The sequence below is a fragment of the Numida meleagris genome, unplaced genomic scaffold (assembly GCF_002078875.1).
Source record: "Numida meleagris isolate 19003 breed g44 Domestic line unplaced genomic scaffold, NumMel1.0 unplaced_Scaffold119, whole genome shotgun sequence".
In the NCBI taxonomy this organism is placed as follows: Eukaryota; Metazoa; Chordata; class Aves; order Galliformes; family Numididae; genus Numida; species Numida meleagris.
In genome coordinates, this window is record NW_018362987.1 from 916,451 (window position 1) to 939,275 (window position 22,825).

General features: G+C 45.3%; 2 protein-coding genes across 8 annotated transcripts in view; both read right to left on the reverse strand.

The window, feature by feature from the left end:
* Positions 1–2,205: 2,205 nt before the first annotated feature.
* On the reverse strand, positions 2,206–3,570 carry DKK1 (dickkopf WNT signaling pathway inhibitor 1). Its single transcript, XM_021381860.1, has 4 exons — positions 3,394–3,570; positions 3,159–3,315; positions 2,962–3,072; positions 2,206–2,890 (listed from the first exon to the last, which is right to left on the reverse strand). The coding sequence occupies exons 1-4, from the start codon at positions 3,568–3,570 to the stop codon at positions 2,640–2,642; spliced, it is 696 nt and encodes a 231-aa protein (XP_021237535.1). The 3' UTR covers positions 2,206–2,639.
* Positions 3,571–4,906: 1,336 nt separating this feature from the next.
* Positions 4,907–22,825, reverse strand: part of PRKG1 (protein kinase, cGMP-dependent, type I) — a 429,334-nt gene continuing 411,415 nt past the window's right edge. For all 7 annotated transcript variants that reach the window (XM_021381835.1, XM_021381839.1, XM_021381834.1 and 4 more), the window contains 7 exons: positions 18,200–18,289; positions 16,422–16,563; positions 14,259–14,422; positions 13,270–13,392; positions 13,110–13,172; positions 12,310–12,376; positions 4,907–8,925 (listed from right to left, as the gene is read on the reverse strand). In XM_021381835.1, coding sequence (XP_021237510.1) covers positions 8,827–8,925; positions 12,310–12,376; positions 13,110–13,172; positions 13,270–13,392; positions 14,259–14,422; positions 16,422–16,563; positions 18,200–18,289 — 748 coding nt within the window. In that variant the 3' untranslated portion in view covers positions 4,907–8,826. The remainder of the gene's footprint in view (positions 8,926–12,309; positions 12,377–13,109; positions 13,173–13,269; positions 13,393–14,258; positions 14,423–16,421; positions 16,564–18,199; positions 18,290–22,825) is intronic.

Here is a 22,825-nt window from a genome sequence, read left to right on the forward strand (position 1 = left end):
TTGGCTTGCCAAGGGTCATGTTTCCAGTGCTGGAGCTCTTGTGCAACTGCTTACCCTTCTGAAAATCAGCATCTTGAAAGGAAGTTTAGTTAAAAATGGAAAAAGAAAAAAGAAAATAAGTAAGTAGACCAGCACTTCCCTGCGTGCCTGACACCCACGTGCTTGTAGCCCCCCTAAGAGCCAACAGGAGGGCACTGTGGAGCCAGTACCTAAACAAATTGAAAACGGGCAATAATATTTGCTCCCCTCATTATTTCAAAGGGGGAAAAGCCTCTCCCTGCCCAGCTTGGGACCAAAGGGACTCAGTCCCGCGAGCATCCCCCACTTCCAGTCCAGCCTTTCCTCCGGCTGTGCCTGTTTGCATGCCGATGCCTAATTACTCACCTCAATCAGCTGCTAACGGGTCCACTCCCTTCTCGGGCTCTGTCCAGAAGCGTCCCAAAGGCTCTGGCTTGTCCTGGTCCCATCCTCCGCTGTTAATTAGGAACACAGTTCAGGCACCGGAGGGTGGAAACTGCAAAAAAATAGTATTTAGTAAACAGTGATATGCATCACTTTGGACTAGCAGGGATGCAGCGTATTTGAAGAAACAAGTGGGAAAACAAACAAATACTCTAGGAGACATCACATCCATAGAGCATTCCACCAGGTCACTCTGTTCAGCGCTGTTGTATTTCATATTTATCAGTACCAGTAATTATATTTAACTTCTTAAATCACCTCTGATAACGCTTTCAGATGTATGACCAGGAGCTGTGGATAAACAAGGGGTGCTAAGCCTCCTCCCCACCTAAACCTGCCTATTGTGTCTCCTGTGCTCTGAGAACACGCTTTCGTCTTTTACTTTTCCCCAGTGAATCGTTTCACTGATGCTGTCCTCAGACACCGATGTCAGCGAGCCACAGGAGCTGAGCCTGAGAGCCAGGCGTGGGCAGCAGCAAATCCAAAGCACGGGGACAGCTGCAGCCTTTCTTTTCCACGTCTGATCAGCGTGCATTCAGCTTCCCATACTTTTTTTTTTTTTTTTTTTTTTTTAACGAGGTTGCAGGTGTGAGCTCTGGCCGTTCTGAGCCGCGGGGCCGCTGCGTGCAGCAGGGCCGTGGTGATGCCGTCTGCTCATCCCGCCCACCGCTGTCCAGCAGCCCGAGAAGCGCGGGGAGCGGCGCTGCTGGTGGACGTGGTGCCGCCGCCTGGCAGCTGAAGAGGCAGCCCAAGGGCGGCCGGGGCTCGGGAAGAGGAGGTGAAAAGTGAATGCGTGAGTGGGAAAGGTTTGATACATTGTGATGCTGACCCGAAGAGCTGTGCGCTTCCTATGCAGTGCACCGCCAGTACACGTTTTACTGCCATCAAATGTGTCAGAGCAGCACGGGGCTATGGAGCAGGATCTGTAGGGAGAAAAGTCCTTAACCCCAATTATACTATTTCAAATGTCGTAGGGACAAAATGCGTCGCCCCAGCACTAGAGCTGAGTGCATCTAAATACCATCCATGCCTCTGCACAGAGCCAGCTGCTGGCACTGCCCCGTTGCCAGTGAGTGGTACTGGGCACCATTGCAATTGCTGTGTTGTGGAACAATGCATTTTTTATAAAACAATAACTACTTTTAAAACGTACTGTAGTGCTCAAGCCTTTGAAGCATGACCTCATTTGCTGGGATGCTCCAAGCACTGGTTCAGGCTGCAGCACCAGGAAAATCCATGCCCTGCACTGTGAGTGCAGCACTGGGCACTGCCTCCCTGCACCCACTCCCTTGGGCTGGCGTTGGGCTGGGGCGGAACAGTGCCAACCTCAGCTACTCTCTGACAGTAGCTGCCCTTGGTGTGTGGGTACACTGCAGGGAGCATTGGGGCTCTGTCCTATTTGGGTAAATCAGCAGTCCCAGGCAGCCCCAGAGGTCTCTAAGCAGGAGTGGTAATGCCACAGGTGTTAGCACTGGAGGTCAGGTTGCAGTAAGTCACCAAAAGGATGCTTTGCTTCGGGAGCATACTTGCAGACAGGAGGCAGTGGCCCTAAGGCCCCCTCGCCCCCCATGTGCCATTCAGAGCTGGGGAAGGCAGCGTCATGCTTCGGGGTTGCACACAGAAGGCACAACGCCGCTCTTCTCAGCTGCTGCCAACGGGAGGATGGTGCGAAGAGCTTCCACCCGCACCTTTCCCTCCCTCCACACCACCTCAGAGGGAAGAACTCAGCGACGTACTGCCATGTGAAGCGAAAAATAGACTTTATTGTGCCCAGAGCGGCGTGACCGCACGGCTCAGGGCTGGGGCCGCTGAAGTCCCGCTCTGCGACCCCGCCGCATCTGTGGGGCATCGCCCCGGAGCGTGGCACCGCGCAGCGTGGGCTGCCCCTCACTTGAAGGGACGGCTGTGTCCATCAAGCAGAACTGGAAACCCAGCGCATTCCACGTCCCAGTCCTGGCTGGAAGAGCGCCCAGGCGGCTCGCTCAGAACGTCTGTACACTAAGTGCCACCTCCATATTCACAACACAGTAACGTACTGCAATCACTTGCTTAAGAGTAGTTCCCTCGAGAAACAACCTTCTGCTCCGGCTGTGCGCACAGCAGGGAGCTCCCATGAGCGGGACTAGAGTCCATCCCTCCGTTCGTCCGTCCATCCTCAGTCCGCCCCCCGGCGTCGCTCAGTGCCGCTGGCAAGTGTGCAGGCGAGAGGCGTCGGGGCCGCCGCGGTCGCGCTGTGGGCGGCACGCCATGCCCTCGGCACAGGGGCAACGCTGGAAGATCTCGAGGCCGTGGGCTCCTTTCCGGCGGTGCCGGGTGCACACCTGCCCCTCGCGCAGCACGGGTTTGCAGATCTTGGACCAGAAGTGGCGGGCACAGCACAGCCCCGCAGCGCAGTCCGACGAGCGCAGGCAGAAGTCGCCCTCCTCACCTGCGGGCGGGAGGTCAGCGCCGAGTTCCGACGGCTCCCGCGGCCGCGCCGCTCCCCGGTGCCGTGCTTACCTTTGGCGTCGGGCGGCCAGGCTGGCGCGGGCGTCCGTCGGGGCAGCGCCTCGGGGCCGGGCTCGTCCAGCTCGGGAGCGCCAGGTGGGGGCTCGGGGGGCGTGCAGAGCCCTGAGGGGTGGGGAGGGGGAGGCAGCGCCGTCAGCCCCGCGTCCCCCTCCGCCCCGCGCGCGCCCCCCGGCCCGGCCGCCCCTCACCGTTGCTGCAGGCCGTGCCCGGGCAGCACATGGCGTCGCGCAGGCAGCGCTTGCGGCGTCTCCGGCACGCGAGGCAGAGCGGGGGTCCGCCGCCGCGGGCCGCCCCTCCGCAAAATTCGTCGGGGCCGCAGTCCTCGTCCTCGGCGCAGGGGAAGGGCTGTGGGCGGGCAGAGGGTCAGCGCCGCTTCCCACCGCCCGGTAATCCCCGGCAGCCCCCGGGCCGCCCCGCTCCTACCTGTCGGGTGGCGGCCGGCGGCGCCTTGTTGCTGCCGTCGAAGGGCGGGGGGGCGGCGGCGGCGGGGGCGGCGCTGGCGGCCGCCCCCACCTTGATGGCGTTGGAGCTGAGGCCGCCGCCGGCCCCTGCCCGCCCCGCGCAGCTCAGGGCCGCCAGCAGCGCCAGCAGAGCCCGCATCGCCCGTCCGTCCCGACCCGTCCGCCCCGTCCCGTCCGTGCTTCGGCGATGCGCTCTGTGCCCCCGAGCAGCGCTACCTGCCTGCTGCCTCGTCTTTATACCCAGGAGGCTGCCGCCTGCGCCCGCCCTTCGGGAGGAGGGATGGGATTTCAAAGGGCCCCGGGGGGCTGTGCCGCTGTCCCCCCCCCGAGGGAGGGGATTTCGCAACGGCGGCGGCAGCTCCGCCGCGCTCCCTTCCTGGCGCCAGCGCAGACCCGCAGGAAGGGGCCACTCCGCACCCCCGGCCCCGCTGAGTTTGGGGGGGCTGGAAGAGAGCCCGCCCCGTCGGAGCCCCCCCGTGCATTCGGCTGACCTCGGCCGGGGGGGCCAAGCGGCGGCGGGGGCAGCGGGGCCGGGCCAGGCTCTGCCTTTGATGAGTGGAGATCAAAGGGGCGCGGCTCCCCCCGCCCCTCGCCCTCGGGGCCCCCCGACGGCGCGGCTGCGCCACTGCGCCCCCTGGCGGCCGCGGAGGAGAACAGCGGCGAGGAGAGCTCCGTCGGCCCTGCTCGCCCGTGGCGTCGTGCCACGTCATTTCTTTTTATTTTATTTTATTTTATTTTTAATGGAATGTCCTGGAAGAAAATGCAGCCCCAGCTTAAATTGTCAGCGATGCTAGGCTCATGGCGATGTTGCCTGAGCAGGCCGCGAGGGGATCAGGCCCATCACCATCACATCGCTGCTGCGCTCCAGCAGCATTGCCTCCCTTTGGGCCAGGACTTAGTGTCTGGTGCAGCTCCCAGCGGCCATCGCGCCCCATTGCCACACTTACGCCAAGCGACCCCAGTGCATTCTGCCCAGAAGGAGGGGACCAGCACCATCCCCTTGCAAAGTGTCAGCTTTTTGCCTTCCCCCCTCCCAACACTCACCCTATGGGACGGCAAGGACAGGGCCCCACTGGTGGCCGCCCAGAGCGGATCACAGCTGGCACCAAGTCTCTGTGCCCTGCCTACCCTGCACCTGCTCCTAATGGCAGCACGTAAAGCACCAGGTGTACTGTTCACCCCTGAAGAGCAAACGTGATGTAAAGATTCTTATTGCTCAGCGCGGTCATGGAGTAATGTGGGCTGGAGATGCCCACAATGTGCGATGCAAGACTGCCACCCACCCATCAGGGTGCCCATGGTCACTGCCTGTTGATCACAGCAGCAACTGCAGCTATCTGCAGGTGTCACACAACGCTTTGCTTGGTTATCTATCTCCTACTGCAGATTGCCACAAAGCAGGGTAGACTAACCCAGCTGAACAGCAGAACCACCCCCAAGCTGACTCCTGCCAAAGACAGATGTCAACGCGCTGCTCAAAAGTAATTATTTTTATTTCAACTCTATAAAGTATACAACAGGCACTCAGCAATTACAGCTGCAGGGAAAATACAGAGCAAAACAAAAGCGGTTAAGTTTATGAAGAAAGTTCTTAAATCTACACCAAAAGAGTGCAACTGGTCGATGACCGTTGAATGACAGACATTTTTCTGACAAACAAAAAACTCCTTTATGTAGAATCCATCATAATAAGAAAACCAGAGAAATAAGGACGCAAAAATAAAGGACCAGTGTCAGAACAGCGTGAATCAGATTCAGGACGAGGCAACTCCGAACGACATTTCCCTTTGGCCACTAATGCCAGGAACTGCCCAGGTCTCAGCACAGCACCTGCTGGGCCGGAGGCAGAAGTGAGGAGGCTCCGGGCAGCTCTGTGGTGGACTGCATTCCCAAGGGGGGTATTTGCTTTCATGGGGGCATTTGGTTCCATGTCAGAGAGGTGGCTTGGTGGCAGGTCGCATTCAGGTGCTCATCTTTTTTTTTTTTTTTCTGGGTGGGATATTGACTATGGGTTTATAAAAGACAGTGGGAACTGGACTGCACGATGGGCTGGAGCTGCACAGCATAGCGGAACAGGAATACCTGTGTACAGACTGAAAGGATGTCATATATTAATTTGACCTGCACATACATTTATACATTTCACAGAAATGACTCTGTATCTCATTAACAGATACACAGCTCTGGTACATTTAACAGAAATAAGAGAACAACTTCATCATTTCTGTAATTCATCAATATTATATATTAAAGGCTTATAAATTGTCAGCAGAAAGAACTGTAAAACGCAGCAAGCTAAGAAAGGACAACATTTTGAGGTGTGTTTGTCTTTGTCATGCAGCATAACACCAAATTTGTATTTTGTTATAGGATGCCATGGATTTAAGGCACTTGCAACAATGCCAGATAGCTATTGTGTTTTAAACCTATGGGACAATGAGTAACAGTACAGTCGACATAAAGTTTAATAATACTGACAATTATGACATTAATTCAAGTCTACTTGGATCTAAAAACATTACATTACAAATAAGAAAATGAAGTAGTAATGCCATGGAACTCTAAATAAAAAGTTGTATGTGTGCCACAAAATATCAACACGAAAATATCTATTTACAGAAATATTTGCTTGTGGTCCTGTTGTTAAATAAGAGTTTGCAATGAATAATGCAGTACTGTAAGAAGCTACAGATCATCTGTCTCTTATGACACCAACTGTAATACACTTGCTTTAAATACGGGAGCTGATATCCCCTTACGTAAATATGCTGTCATCCCATATATTAAAAAAGGAGACAAAGAAGAAAGGACAGTAAGTGGGAACACAGAGGCAATCAGTTGTTGTGAATATATATATATATTATGCAACTCAAATATATTACTTATAAATGAAGGCGTCTATAATATACATACGCTAAGTTTGTTGTTTAAAGGGTGCCGAGTAGAGGTGATGAAAGAAGTTGAGTGAGGTGTCCGATACCAAAATAAATCTATATTCGGTACAGTGCATGCCACACGATGCAGGTCTCGTGTGTGGCACAAGGAAAACAGGCAGGAAGAAAGAAAACAATGCATCAGCCCCTTGAGACCATTCTTCCCATACGGATTTGAGTTGCCCCAGGGCTGTAGTGCTCCTGGCCACCCTTTGCTTGAAGGCAACCAAGCCTCAGCTGCTAACTTACACACTGAGGCAACCTACTCCTCCTGTTCTGCCAACAAACGCACCAAATTTTCTCCTCCATGGCACCCACAGCATTGAGTGAAAATCTGGAGGAGGTGGAAAACCAACTCAGCTGTAGTGCAGCCGTCGTCCATCCACCCGTCTGCTCGGATGACGGGTGAGTATTTTAGCCCTAGTGTTCAGCGTTTGCTTTCAGTGTTTTCAACCCTTCTGATAAACATGGAAAAGCAAGCGCTAGTCCTGTACAAGCGATACCTGGTAGATGCAGTGACTGTCTTTTCCCTACTGTTTTCAAGGCAAACAAATCTTAACATGATGCTGCGTGGGATGAGCAAGCACAGGAATAACCTGACGTCAAAGTGCGGATGTTGTTGCCCTGCCCTTCTGCACAACTATGGAGAAAATTCAGCCAACGGACTGGGCCTGAAGGGGCCCATGACAAGCGAGGTCTCTAGGCTGCTGCAAGCAGCAGACATTGTGGGTGCTTGAAAAGAAGCGGAAGAAACATCTTTTTAACATGCCCTATTAAGTGGGTTGCTTTCATTAGGAACATGGAAAAGATTCAGCAGTGGATAAACAATTTTTTACTGTCAAAACATATATTTTCTGTGCACTGGTCAGCAAAAGTTGATCTTTTGACTTCCAGTGTATGTAACAGCTCTTGAGGTCAAATGGGGAAGCATTTGCTAATTTGGAGGTCCGTTAGAGAGACAGAAAGCTGATGTTTCTTGTTGGTACAGGGGGATATACTTCATGTCCCACGTATAATACAAGTAGGCATATAGGACAGGATTCCCTTGTTATGCCTGTATAAATCAGAAGAGACTTTACTAAAGCAAAGGAAAAGTAGTGGAAGCCAGGGGAAGATGTAGACCACCATCCTTTCCTCCATTCTTTTTTCGTACAAGCTGACTTGGCTTTGGCCATCCCCAAATGCAGTTGCTGGGGACATGGTGTGCCAGAGATAAGGCAAGCTGGTAAATCTCACACAAACACATGAAATATCAGCTTTCCATTTCATTCAACTGACTTTTCTGTGGAACTCCTTAGTTCAGTGAAACTTTTACATTTTTAGGGATAATTTAAAAACAGAGCCAGCAAACTGGCCCTCCATCACGTATTGTATCATCTTCATTGGCTTTGTAATTAACACGGAAGAGATGCAGACATGGAGATGTAAACTCATCTGTTCTAAGAGAACGATGGAGAACTATGCCTCTTGCTACATATTTCTGAAAGTGTTGCTGACTGAATCAGTATATTCACAGATGAGGGATGTACATAGCACCTATAAAATACATTATGGGTCTTACATTTCTCCTTTGGGTTCTAGAAACTTACAAGTTAAGCTTAGTTTTATGCCTAATAGCTCACTGATAAGACCAGTTGGCTGCTGTTGCTTTACTATAGGACCATTATTTAAGCGTTATTTTATATGTGAAACAGAGAGTTTTATGATCTTTTTTCATGCAATTACGTATTTGTACCAATGGATAGGAAAAAAAACACAAACATCATATTAAGTTATGTTCTCAGCTGTATGAGAGAAGTGACCCATATCTGCCTTAACAGGATCTAGAGCAGTTGTGCTTTTGTTTCACCAGGTTAAAAAAAAAAATCTCAGAAAGAAAGAAGAAGAGTAACATTCAGTCTTGTCATGAATACTGCTTGGAAAGAAAAAGGACAAACTGTACCACTGCTTTGACATGAACTTTTTGACCAGTACTGTTGTGGTCCTCCTTCATTCCTAGACTGGCCAACAGTGGAAGACCTACAAGGTGGAGTGTGGGAGAAGCCCAAATCCTGTACTGTATTTAGCTACAGCACTTAATAAATTACTACGGATCCTACTGATAAAGCCAGTACCTTGCAGCTAGAATTAATTGTGTCTTACACTACAAATCTTTCAACATTTGTAATTAGAGCATAGCAAGATCATTGCAGTGATAAAAAAAAAAAGTATTTCTCTACTGGTGAAAGGCTTTGTATCAGGACCACCATGTCAACTGCTAGTTTAAGTCTGAACATAAAACATGAAGAGCGCTATTGTCATCTAAGCAATAAGTCCTAATGCCACTGTAGTTACTGTAGCAGCATCAATCAAGGCATCATGGTGACCCCGAGCACGAATCCTCCCCAGTTCTTTCGGTTTCGCTGGCAGCCATGTCCCAGAAAGCTGTCTTCAGCAAGGCAGAAGCAGGTAAGAGAAATACATTAAAAATCTATGTCCCATCCTGAGTTGTCATCAGGGGGTGGTTCATCATTGTCCTCAGGGAAGCTGTCGAAATTGCTTGTGTCTGTTGGAGATGCAACCTGTGGAAAGGACAGAGGGAAAGAGATGGGGACCATCATCAGAGCTGTCTTTGGGACCTCTACAGATCTCTTGATCTCTCAACAGCACTCATTCAAAAGTACTCAGTGGCAGTTTTTTTGGTTCTTTTTATTTGCTCTGGCCCCAGGAATACAGCTATGGACCAGAAAATGCTAGCTGCAGCAGGCCAGTGAAGTTCTGCATTCAGCACCCTCTTGCTGAATCCCAGGAGGACTTCTTACAGAATCTTCACAGGTTTCCTATTGACTCAAATGACCTAGGCCCTAGAGGAGTCTCAAGAACTTTTCTACCCATTGGGATAAGGTTGGCAGAAAAGACTTGGAATTCCAGGCACATTTTTCTTCCCAAAAGCCCAGAACTCCCAATTTATGGCTCCAGGATCCTGAATTTTAGGATGTGAGCTGGGCCTCTGGTGCCTCTGAGTATTCCTCAGCCCATGGAACCTATCTGAGATACTGATATTCCTAGGCCATTTCTGAATTTCCAGTTATCAAGTCTGAGTTTCATCCACTAAATAGGTTTATGAAGGCCATGTACATTTCTTCTTCTTTTTTTTTTTTTTGAAATAATGTCATTTAAAAGCTACTGTAACTAGATGGTTTCAGTTTTTTTTTTCTTTATGATGATAACTGAAACTTTCTTACAATGAGGCCATTATATATACAAAACAATTGGGAAAAAAAAAAAAAAGAAACAACAACAAAAATAGACCAGCAGCTCCCCAGGCCAAAATAATCAGTGTCATATGGAAGCACATGTGCAGGCTGAAGAGGACTGCACTTGACATAGCAGTGCTGTGTAGGAAACACTTGCCTTATTTTTCAGCCAATCTACAGTCCATGAGACGTATATGATGCTGTATAATTCACTACTCAGCTGCATTTACCAGCTGCTGAAAATGTCTTGGGGAAAAATTGAGCTCCTTGAATATTCAACTCATTGTGGAAACAAACAAAAAACAATACAACTGTATTATGGATACATTCATTTTCTTTTTTTTAGTTATCCAAGTCTGTTTACTTTGTTGGTAACAGCACCACTGAGTTGGAAAACCCTCACTACATAGGGCTCTCATCCTTGGTGAGTTCTGAGTTTTGCTTTCCTCCATGGTCCCTTGTGCTGAACCATGTCTCTCTGTTTCTCTCAGCACATCCCTGTGTGAGTTCTCTCTTTGGGAGAACCATCTCCATCCAAGAGGATAAAGCACAAATGTTGGTATCACCTGTCTGGTCTCTTATCAACATAAGATCTTGTGAGGAATTACGGCACAGAGATCTGTGTGCCTTCCTCAAAAATAAGAGCTGTGATACAAGACAGCACATCTTTGGAAGAGTCATCATAGGTTGAAGCTGTGGTATCAAGGGTCAGCTGCTCCCTAAAGCAACATCCTAGCAGCAGGCTGTAAACTGAGATTGATCCTAAAATCCTGTGGAATGAGAGCTAAGGAGTAGTAGCTTTTGATTGCCCCTCTGGTAGTACTAATAGTTAAAGAGCTGTGAGAGGCCTATTTCTGAAATAAATAAAAAATAATTTAAAAAGCTAGTCTCTATGTTTAGCTGTTCTGGCTCCTTTCCAGCTAAAGAGAGGAGGTGCACTGATGGAAGGAAAAAGTGATTTCTTCTCCCAGAGCTTCATGTTTTGGGTTGCTTTGCAGATATGGCCCTTACTGAGAGTTGGGACTTGTGCCAAAGCAGCTGAGCTGGCTGTGGAGAACCAGGCTAAGTGGGACTGACAACTTCAGGACTAGAAAAATGTCAATGAGGTTCACTAGTTAATGGAGGTACATTTTGGAGAGGATGCCAAGAAATAACCCTAACAAAGTTGTCTGGAGCTCACACAATCCTTTCCTGATACCACATTGTTTCTAGTGGAAAAAAGCAAGAAAGTGTGACTTCCTGAAAAAAAATGCTGGAGAATGGCCTTCCTGTAGGCAGTGCCAGAGGAGCAGAGACCATTTCTGGTGGTGGAGCTATGTCATGGAGCCATTCATGCTCATGGACAGCAGGTACCATTGAAGTCACTGCTGCTGGTTGTTTGGTCTGAGGGGTAGACATGCAGGGTCAATACACTCTGGGTAAAAGCAGCATTGCAAATGCTCTTGCTAAGCTAAAAATCCACTAAAACAATTATAAAAACTTTTCTGGGCATTTTCATCTACATCAGCGTCCTGCACAATTCCCAGTTAAGTCAGGAACTGAAACTAGATATAAAGAAGTAAACTTGATTTCATTGTCTGACTTGAAATGTGGCAAACAAGTTAGCAGTTCTTGGAAAATTAATAGTCATTAAAAATTAGGTTAAAAAAATGCAAATTTAATTTATAAAACATTTACAAGCTGTTTGGGGATTCTGCTTTAGGCAAAATCCTGATTTCTTCTGCTGACTGTCAGTGACTTCTGGAGCCCATAGAGAAAAAGGGGGACACAAAACTCCCTTGCTTTTTCCTAGATGTTAAGAGAACTTTGGGATGGCAGATTCAGCCCTGGAGCCGTGCCTGCTGCTGCTGCAGGAGGTACAGGACCATGGGCGGACTGAGCAAAGGGGTGCAATTAAACACGATTGCTAATGTCATTCCCTCGTTGATCCACTGGGAGAGGCATGGAGAGAAAGGGATTAAGTTGAAACAAGGAGGGGAGGCTGCTGAACAGAAGGGGCCAAGGTAATTTCTATCAGCTAATCCTGTTTGGTTTCCCTTTGCAGCAGGCTTTGTGGGCAAAGAGCTCACAAAGACATCAAAGGAAGAGCTTTGCTGCAAAGGAAAATGAGTAGAGCTGTACCTCCGAGTCTGCTCCCAGTTAAACATAAACCAGCCAGTAACAGGGCTTTTCATGTAGGACATGGATGCAGGAAAAAAAGGTAAAAAGCACAAAAGAAAAGAAGAAGGAAAGGTTAATGCAAAAGAAAGGGAGATGGTATACAAATCCCACTTGCCCATCAAAAAAAAAAAAAAAAAAAAAGAATAAAGGAGAAAGAAAGAGGACACATCTGAGAAAAGGGGTTAAAGTAGCAGCTCCCTGCTGGAATGTGCAAAGTGGATGAAGAAACATGCACAGCAGGTGAAAAAGAGAAAAGCATGTAGTAGTGAGTGATTCTGCCTGGACAGCCAAGACCATTTCATCACAGTCATACCCCTGAAAAGCCTTCTGCTGGAAGAAACTGCCAGGAGACAAAGTATAGGTGGAAATGTATCTGAACTGACTTCTTAAATTGGGTTTTGCTTTATTTTGTTCTCTGACATGCACGCTCAGATGAAATAAAGCAGGTGCTCTTGCCACTTAACTACAGTAAAGTAGTGTCCGAAGCTCACAAAATTCATGTTATAGAGACATATTTGCTAGGAACAAGAAAGAATAAGTAAAACTTACACTTGGTATTATAGGAGGTGTCAGTGTCCCTTTTCGTAACCCTTCCCAGTTAAAGCCTTCAAACCATCTGGAAGGGAGAGAAGAATAAAGCATGTTGGGAAGTTAGACTCAGGACTGTACAGGATTGGATACTAAGGGCCAGCACAGGGATCTTCTCCTGATCTGGGCACGTCAGCTTTGTTTGTGCTACTGCATTTTGGGCTGAATGGTGAGCTCTGAGTTGAGCCCATCCCAAAATGCCCATCCAATGCACTTCTATTGCTTTGGAGATGGGAGCAGAGAAGGATGAGCACAGATGGTTGAGGTAACCTGCCTCTGTGGTGGTCCCTAACATCTTTTCCTCTCAAGTGGTGTGAAAACTCTGCAATAAATTTCTGTGGCAAAACAGAGCTTATAAAATATAACTTAACTCTCTCCCATCAGACCAAAAGGTTTGATGAATTAATGTTACAGGTGGAAATTAAGTTTGTTGTGGGAGGAGGGAAACTTTGGGAAATTGTTCAGCAAACAAAGAAACTCAAGCTGGCAGTGGCAGAGTTCGACTGTTTCCAAACACACTTCTGCATTCAAGTAATTAAAGTGTAATGGTCAATGTGCAATGTGTTTTGGTCATAGGCATGGCTGGAATCTATACCAAAACACAGGGAAAAAACATCCAACACAAATTCAATTAGACTTTAAAGCACAGTAGAAGGGGAAGGTCAAAGGACTTTAAGAAATGTGTGTTTGGCTGAAATTGGAAGTGTTTGAAATACATGTTTCTGGGGGTTAAAACGTTGGATGGCTGGGAAGTCACTTACTTGTGCTTTTGGATATCTTTCACTCCATTTTTCAAGTTCCCTAATCTTTCTGATGGATTGTCCCTGTAAAATGAATAGCAAGTTAGGTTACTTTCTTAGTCCTTCCAACAACTCATTTCTTTACAAATAAGATAAAAGTGATAATATTTCATGCATTTACCTGCATAGTTTTTTAATTAAATTAGCAGCATTTTTGGCAATCTTCTTTGGAAATTCAATCATATCAATTCCCCTTAATATTATGTTATATGTCTTCATAGGGTCTGGGCCTGAGAAAGGGGGACTTCAGAGGGAAAAGAATAAAAAAGATTAAAAATTTGTCTTTACAACAGCACTGAAGCTTGATTAAAGAAGGAAGAAAAACCAAACAAAAAAAAAAAGAAAAAAAAACACCAAGCAAAACACAGTATCCTACTGTGGAATTGTAAATTGAGGAAAGTTGGATGACAGCTAGCAATGGTCTATGACAATTTCTCATCCAAGAGGCTCTGATACAGTCTGGATTTAAGTGTTGCTGGCTGGAAAAAAGTACCAAAGAGTAAAGTCATGTTTCCTCGAGCAATATGTGCCAAATCTCTTGTTTCCAAGATGGCTTGTGTCTCAGCAGCCTGAGGAAAAAGGAGCCAAGATGTGCTTGCTGGCTTATTTTCTATTTGATGTTGTGACACACTTTCAGTGGGGATTAATTAGGTTCCCAGTGGTTTAACAGAAAAGGAACAAGTTCAGTGAAGAACAGCAGTATGTAGATAAAGTGCCCCTAAAGGTGGATGCTACAATTTGCTTGCTTTGGGCTGCACTATCATGCACATGCTCCTTCCTTTCATGGTTGAATTATAAACCCTTTCCCCATCATGTTCAGCTCATTCTCAGTTTATAGGAGTGTGGAAACAAAAATTATGGTAGAATATTGTGTCATTTCACACACATTTCCTAAAAAGCCTGCTCATGTGTTGCCTTTCAAGAGATCTGCATGGAAACTGACTTAAAAAGAAAAACTCATCATGAGATTCAGAAGCACAGCATTGAAGTTTCACTAAGCCACTCCAGCACACGCCTGCCCTGAATCTTCCCTGTCATCTAATCAGGGTGACAATGGCAGAAACATTTGGATCTTTTTTTCAGCAGCTACGCCAGCTCTGATACCCATACCTGCCAGTCAGGAGTTCATACATTAGGATTCCCAGTGACCAGTAGTCTGCTGAAATATCGTGACCTTTGTTCAGGATGATCTCAGGGGCTACGTACTCTGGAGTTCCACAGAAAGTCCATGTTTTCTTTCCAAATCCTATTTTCTTTGCAAAGCCAAAATCAACCTGCAAAAGGAGGAGAATAGCATCAGAGCAGAGCAAGAGAAGGAATTTCAGCCGTGCGCTTGGTTTCTCTTGAAGTGAAGCAAAGCAGAAAGAAGATTTCCTTGTGGGAGTATTACTGCAACCAAAACATTGTGGGTTGTTCAAGAACCAGACAACTGCAGTGACCTTTTTGCTGATTTACCCTTCATAATGCCAAAAGAAGATTCTCGTAAGGGAAGAAGAACAAATGACAACGATGAACATTTCTTGGAGATGTAACTTCACATAATTTGCAGCTTGAGTTGATTGTTATTTATTTTTTTTCAGAAGTCCCTGTGCAAAGAACTATTTGGGCTAAATATTTTTTTAAATATCCAGTGAAAAGTTCAGGTATCTCTTCTCATACAAAGAGCAATGCAGTAAAACCAACTTACTTGAAAGCACTGCAGTGCACTGGTGGGCTCACAAATCTCAGCTTACAACCTATAGCACAGCATAGCATGTTACAAGCAATCACGGAAAATGAGATTACATTGGGAAAGAAAGCCGTCTTTGGGGGCCCGAGCTGAACTCAGGTTAATAGGCTTAGTGTATTTATAGCTCTGCCCTCCCCTGCCCTGGTACTGTGCTTGCCCAGAGCTGTGGTCTGGAGCACACTTTGCTGCCCCTTGATGGCTGAAATGCTCCTACACCTTCCTGCACCAGTCAGGGACAACACATCCTAAATTGCCCTCCTAAATGGTGACAACCCCACAAGAAGCAGGGTCAGTCATGCTGTGAGATCTGAGAGACATCCCTGCTTATCATAGATGCAACCAAGGAAATCAAAATGTCTAAGGAGCTAGGGGATGGTGGTGGGACTACAATTCCCTGGGCCAGATCCTCCCGGGGTGGGGCAAAGGATACTCTGGTACCCAAAGGATCCACCTCCATCACCTGTTACCTGATGAGAACTCTCGCTGGAATGCTGCAGAGGACAAACTCTGCTGCCATTCATTAAGCTGAGGGTCACAGTGACACATGCTGGCTGCTGCCAGGCCATAAAGGCCCATGATGGTGATGGTCTGACTTACTGCTCCCTGGGAGCACCAGTCCCAAGTTTCCAAAGGCAGGGAAGAGTCCCCAGCCTAAGAGGCAGAGATATTGCCCCACTGAGACCCTCAGAGGGAATCAGCCCCTCTGGGACACAGATCTTTTAGGGCTGCATCCTTCACTGAGGGCTCCCCAAGTGCCCAGATCCTCCCTAGTTAGAAAGGGGGGGTTCCCAAAAACATGTGAGGCAGCACATCTTACTAAGGGAAGTCTGTCTTTTCTTCTTCCTTCTCCATGGGTTCACAGAGATATAGCTTGCAGACATTATAATGTTATTAAAAATTAAGACAAATCAAATTCCAATCCCCTTTCTCAAGTAAGAATTCTGATGATCCAGAGCAAATGGATCTTTCTGTGTCATGACAAAGTCATGGTTAAAATCTGCATTAAGAACAACTTGTTTGTTTGTTCGTTTACATGAAGGAACTCACTCAGAAACAACAGCTTGCAAACTATTTTTCACTTGACACCTATAAAGCTCACAAATGTAAGTCCTCCCTACCTCCCACCAATATTTTTCAGCTTTTCAGTAGCTCAAAAACAGCTGGATGGGTTTCTCCTGCTTCTCTTGTCTAAGCATTTCCATTTCAGGACTGCTGCCCTGAATTTCAAGCTGAATTCAGGCTACAGAGCCAGAATTAGTGTTCTCCAGTTCAGCCACAGCTTCAGTCTGCAGGAGGTTGGAAAAACATCCCAGTGATAAGTGATGACATGCTGGCCCTGACTGTAACTCAAAATCTACTGGTGGCCACCATAAGGAACTGGACCGTGGGCTGGGTGGACTCCTTTTCTAATCCCTTATGGCTAATTCTATGTTCTTTACCCACAATACTAGTTGCCTAATAATAGAAAAAAGTCATGAATTATGTCTTTTTTTTTTTCTTTTTTTCTTTTTTTTTTCCCAAAACTAGACATTGCAGGCACTCACCAGTTTGGCATAACCTCGATGATCCAGAATGAGGTTTTCTGGCTTGAGGTCCCTATAAATGATTCCTTTGGAATGCAAATAGGCAAACGCTTCAACTACACATGCCGTGTAAAACCTAGTTGTTGAATCCTCAAATGAACCTCTATGTAAAACAAGAAAAGGAAAGACAATAAAGGAATTTGTACATACAAGACTGAGCTGTTACAGTATGCCATTATCACTATCACTGTGGTGAAGTAAGGGCTTGATTCTTGCAAGGAGTGAGCTACTCTACCTGTAATTAACCTATATTTATACTACCTATAGCTGAACGTCACCTTTACCATTTCTTTTTCTGATCAGACTAAAAGCATATAGAAGGCCAGTCCAACCTCTTCCCTTAGTGGACTTTGTCCTGCTGCTAAAATATCTATACAGGTCAGAAGAATCACTTTATATGTGGAAAGTAACTGCTAAACTGACTTTTACACAAAAATTTATGTGCATGTCTATTTTTGAAGTAGACATGAAGTAGTTTGATATATATCAAACATTTGAATCTAAAATGTTTTATTTTTTATTTTATAATTATGTTTTGTAAAAATAAAATTTGCAGATAAGTATCTTCTACATAAAAGGTGATTTCTGGATAACAATCTTTGACTTTGGGTGAGAAAAGGATTTTGAGCTATGGAGATCAAGACCTCCCATAATAATGTTCCTGACTGAGACAAAAGACAGAAAAAATACAGTTGATGGTAAGTGTTAATCATAAATTCAGCATAAGGTGCACTTTCAGATGCTGGTTTCAGTACAGTTTGCAGAAAGTTTTCAGATGCCCAACACATTCCATTGCCTGCCTTGAGTGAGCTGAACTCAAAGGCAGCTCTAAGCTAGGTGGCAGCAGAACCACAATTTACAGCTGAGAGAATTCAAGGTGGAATTACCAGGCTCCGACAAAGATGAAGAATACATTCCAGCACCTGCTAACTTTGCTACTCTGCTCATTTTAATGGTCCAGAAAAGGTACAGTGTTAGAAAGAGGAAGGAGTTATAAAAATTCACTATGGATAATCAATTAAATGGAATTTTATATTTGCTTTTTGATCAATCTTTACAACACCTTTCCTTTGCTTTTCAAATGTAATTAAACTATGTACCAATTACCATTCTACTACATGGCCATATGTGATTCCTGCCCGCAGTGCTGTCGTGTGCATGTACCACACACGCTGCACAGCCACCTCCCACCTCCTCCCTCACTCCACACACACAACCAAGCCAAAACGCTGCAAGGTCAAATCCTCCAAGGACAGGAAATACCAGTACCACATTTGCTCGTGCAATGCGACGCGGTATTTCATGACATGCTTTCAGACTATTTTTTTCCATGGCACTTCTGAGCCCAAACCCCATGATACTAGGCTATGGCTTCAATGCATGATCCTGGCTCCCACGTCGACCATATAACTACCATTGCTACCATCACTACTTTCGGTATCTTTTCTGTGTTTTTAGAGTCGCCATGACAAAGTAGCCTGGGCTAAGTCCACACAGGTCTCATACATGTTGGAGGCAACCTAAATCAGACCCAAGTGTATTCTCAGTAGTAACAAGATTCCCTTTGACTCTAGTTAACTGCATAGAAGCAACCACATCATTTCTTCACCTTCTGGAAATCCTAAATTAAACACAGAATGGTAAGACCCAGGTTTTGCCCATGAAGGGTAAAGGCTCTTGATTATCTGAAGGCATATTAAAAAAGATTCCACTTTTCACAACAATTTCTTAATACTCACCTGTCCCTGAGAATTGTCCAGAGCTCTCCACCTAGACAGGCTTCCATCAGCATGTACAGGTACTTGCTGTCCTTGAATGTCCTGTAGAGCCTATGGAGAACAAGAAAATAATAGAAAATTCACAATAAAAGTCAAACATCAATCGTTCCCACTTCTCACAGACCATGTGCTTCATCCCAGAAAGCACAAGGCTGAAGGGAATCTTACAGAGCTAGTGCTGTGCTTAGAGAGTTCAGTTCAGTCCTCATCAGTCCTTTGTATCATGAGGGAAATAATTCAGCAGGGAAGGATGGGCATTTGAATGCTGCAAAAGGAGAGGTCATCATTGATCTGAGTACTAAATAAAGTCTGACATTTCTAATGGCATAACCTGACACTTGGCTTTCCAGATTTGCTTGAAAGAGAAGTTTTCCTATCATTTTAGTAATGCCTATGTAATCTTTTTCTTCACACTGCAACTACAGCTGTAGATCTGCTGTCTTTTTTCCATTTAACCATTTCTAGGAAGTGCTGCCTGATTTGTGCTTCATTTCAGAACTTAAAACCACTGACCTGGTCGACTAAACAGAATCTGCTGACATTCAGGTATCTAAAAGTACCCTTTCTCTTTCTCCTATGGACTGATGTAGAGGAAAACTTTCCTAAAGACACATTCATGAACCTGTCCTCCTTCTCAATTGCCACCTTAACCATGCAGCGAAATCCCAGCTCTGTGTTTAATGTGATTAAACAAATGCAACTACAAAACTATGGAAATGAGCATAAGGTATTCATTGTCAGCTGCTTTATTAAACTTTAGTATCACACTAGTTCTTCTCCCTCCCAGAGCTCTGAGGTTAGCAGCAGTATCTCAGACCTGCAGGAGGACAGGAGAACAGGGGAGGAGAAGGAGTTTGCTTTGGCAGGGAAAGGAAATCTATCAGGCACCTTGAGATCAGGAGACATGTACAAAGTAACAGCATTATTATTAAAATTAATAGCAGTCCACTTGCATATCAGATACGGATGAATGTTTTTGTCTTCTTGTTACATGTACGGGCACTGTGTCAGACTGCCTGCAGAAACGAGCTATTTGTGGACTGGTTTCTGTGCAGCTGCACTGCTTAGAAATTAATTTTAAAAACCTGAATTCTGCAGTAAAATGTGATTCTGAGGGATATTTGGATATTCTGCTGTGATGTAATTGCTCTATTCAGGGGGATTTCCAAGAACAAAGAATCAAACAGTTGATACGATATGATATAAAGGAAAAGAGCTGGTTTTGCAGATTCCAGCTCTTCCAAGTTAGTGATAAATACAGTTATTCACATTTTTTGGGTCTATGTGACAGTCCAGAGATTAAAAAAACAACTAAGAAAGTGATGTAGGCAAGGCTTTGGGTCCTTGCTGATTGTTCCACTGAAGTTAGGACAGGGTCTAATGCTGCTGCTCGGATCAGTCCTACTTTTCCTTGCCTTCGTGTGCATTAGATGTCACAGGAGAAAAAACAAATCACTGAATATGCTCAGAGCTTATCTACTGGTAAAATATTCTGTACCTAAAATATACTATTTGTGATCAAAACAAAATTTAATGGAAAAGAAACAAACCTGTGCTTCAGAGCTTCTTTTAATATGATATTACCTATGTTGACATCTAAAACCTAAAACCTCAGGTAACTGTCCCAGAAATGCTGAAACAAACTAGCTGGCCATTTCATAAAATTTATGAATTTAAGAAAATACCTATTATATTACAATACCAACTTTTCATCTATATTAAGTTTTAAAGAAAATCTACACGTTTAGGAAGCCCAAATATGAATAACTTAGTATTTTAGATCGTTAGTTTAAATGCTACTGAAGTTAAGCACTACTTTCTCTAGCTAAGGCAGCTCTGCTGAAAAATTACTTTCCAGAAAACTTTATGGGCATCAAATCCGGCCAATCAAATGTTGTTCATCAACTTTAATAGTAGCACAAAGTTTACACATGGAATGTACAATGTGAAGTATGAAACCACAGTAGATCAAGCATTCCGATGTCTGAAGTGTAACAAAACTGGAACTCATTCTTTTCTTCATTTTCTTACTCATCTAAATATTTGCAGAACTCCTGCAGGCATCCATGGCTCAACATTTCTTTGCCCCTTTACCAAATCCACCCATAGCATTTTATTCTGTAAAGCTGTTAGTTTGACTATCAGTAAGCTTTATTGAGGGCTATTTGGCCTCTTCTACTGTTTTGCCTGGTTTAGTGCATTTAATTAACTTAAATGAAATACTTTCCCAAGATTTTTCACAAACAGTTGCATGATGAATTAAGAAAGTATTATTTCAGGAACATTGTCTTCCTCGTCCTGATATCCCAGCGATTGTGTCCTTGCTTCAAGATCATTTTAAATCGACCTCTCACCCAACATCTCAAAACACAATTAGTCTACCAAAATGGTAACATTTTTTATTGTAGTACCCAGAAAAAAAATTAGCTCAGCTGCAGGCCTGGACCAAAAAAGGGTATAAACAAGCTATGAATAAATTTAGGACAGAAACTAGGAGACAATACCAAATCACTTTGGAGCTGCACAAGGAAAAGCGATGGGGAAAAGCAGGCACAGAGTTTGATAAACCAGTGAAGATTTTCTAGTTTCCAGTATACATAATAAGAAAAGGCTGGGCTTTATGGCTTAGAAAGACGCACTCCAGTGCAGGATTTCCGAGGGGTATTAAAATTGTCTAGGAGAGGCTTATTACTATAAAGAACAGGAATTACTGCATGATATGGAAAGAAAAGATGGGATTGAGTTTGGGGATATTGCCTTCACCTGAACTGCTTGCTTTGTGAGTGATGTTTCACAGTCATTTTACATGTCTATGCAAATAAAATTATCACTATGTAAAGTAATACCATATCAATATATATAGGGATGTTGTAGCTTCAGACAGGCACAGGAGACACATACGAATAAATGACCATGCACAGCAGTAGAAGGTAACTCAGTCTGACTGAAGTCCTCTATGCAGAGTGCTGGGAAGGCTGCACCGAACTAAAAGCTGGGTTTTGATCTAAACTGCCAGGCCATGAAGCAGAGGAAAAAGCTGTTCGTTCACCCTGTCTTCTTGTAACCTTTTCCCCTTTTGGGCTTAGTTTGGAACAGGAAAAAGTTTGGGATCATTCTTCTTATCACTGTTTCTCAGCACTCAGCCCTAGACCCATGGCTACTGCATCCATTTTTCAGCTTGCCTATTGAAAGAGTAAAAAAAATGTGAATGAAGAAACTCTGTTGTATTTATTTCATTAGCTATGAACATAGTGGCTCCATCAGCAAATGTCTCTAGGCTCAGCCTTTTATTTAGGAGTGTGTATTTTGGAAACGGTGTCAAGATGTCCCTCCAGTCTGCTGTCCATGTGCTTCACCTCCCTTTACATCAACATACTAAGCCTCCTCAGGCTTCAGAAAATAGATCTATTTGCTGAAATAGCCTGCAAGGTATATTTGGCTCTAGCCTAGGTAACAGGAGCATGTTTGTGAATTGAATGTTACAGTGTGAAGGAAATTGCAGCTGGGTACTATGTCAGCATGCAGTTGTCACCAATGAATCACACGCAGGTGAAGTCTGGGCTCCTGGGGAATCCCAGGGATCAGGCAGGCTTTTGGCCAATGCTTGCAGCAGTTCTGCATGTGAAGGAAATACCCCCTTAGCAGCTGATGGGTGGCCGGCCCTAGCACACACTTGCCTTTGCACTTTGTCACAGGAGTTTGGTTTCTATCCTGAGTTAGTATGCCTCTCTAGAGCTCTTTTTGGGAGTGGGATTGATCTCCTCCAGAAAAAGTCAAGGCGTTCAGGCATCTTGAAGCATCTGTGACTTAAACAAGATGTCTTCCTGTTAGATAGCTCCAGTTTAGGGAGATGCATTACCCCATAAGAAGTTCTGACCACCCAGCGTTCTGATCCTAACCTAAAACATATAAGGAACTGTCTCTGCATCCTGATGACAGATAGTCATAATCTTAAAGCATCAGAAAACTCAGCTGCTAGGGTAAAAACAAATAAAAATGACTGGCACCTGCTTTTATTCCCTGAAGAATTGCATTTGCTTAAGTTTTTAGGAGGGATATGATTTTAGCACATTTACTCATGATGAGTCAATGGACCCTGAACTGGAGTTAATGAGCTAGTATACCCTAAAGAGAAGTACTGGGTACAGCCATTTATTCACATGACAGCACAGGATCTCCAAGATTAAACCTTGCCTTCCAGCTTCCTTTTGTGACATGGAAAATTCAGAATAAAGAGGAAAATGCTTATTGATCAGGGGCAACACTGAGTCGCAGTGCATATGCCTACAGGGAGCATCATGCCTTCGCATCAGCAAACACTGCCCATGCTCTGCGCTGGTGATGCGTTTGCTCCAGAAGCCAGAAAGCCATTTCATCAAGGCACAGAGCCCAAGCAGATCAGTTAAGACGCAGTTTTAGTTTAGGTTTGGGAAGAAGTTCCCCATTCCCTATGATCCGCTGCCTGGACCTTATTCTATGAACTGCATTTGCAGTCACTTGCAGAGAAGCTGTGGCTGAAGTGTCTTTTTAATGGTGCATGGATTATTCCTATGGGGTTTTATCAGATGCCATGACTGGCTGTACTGT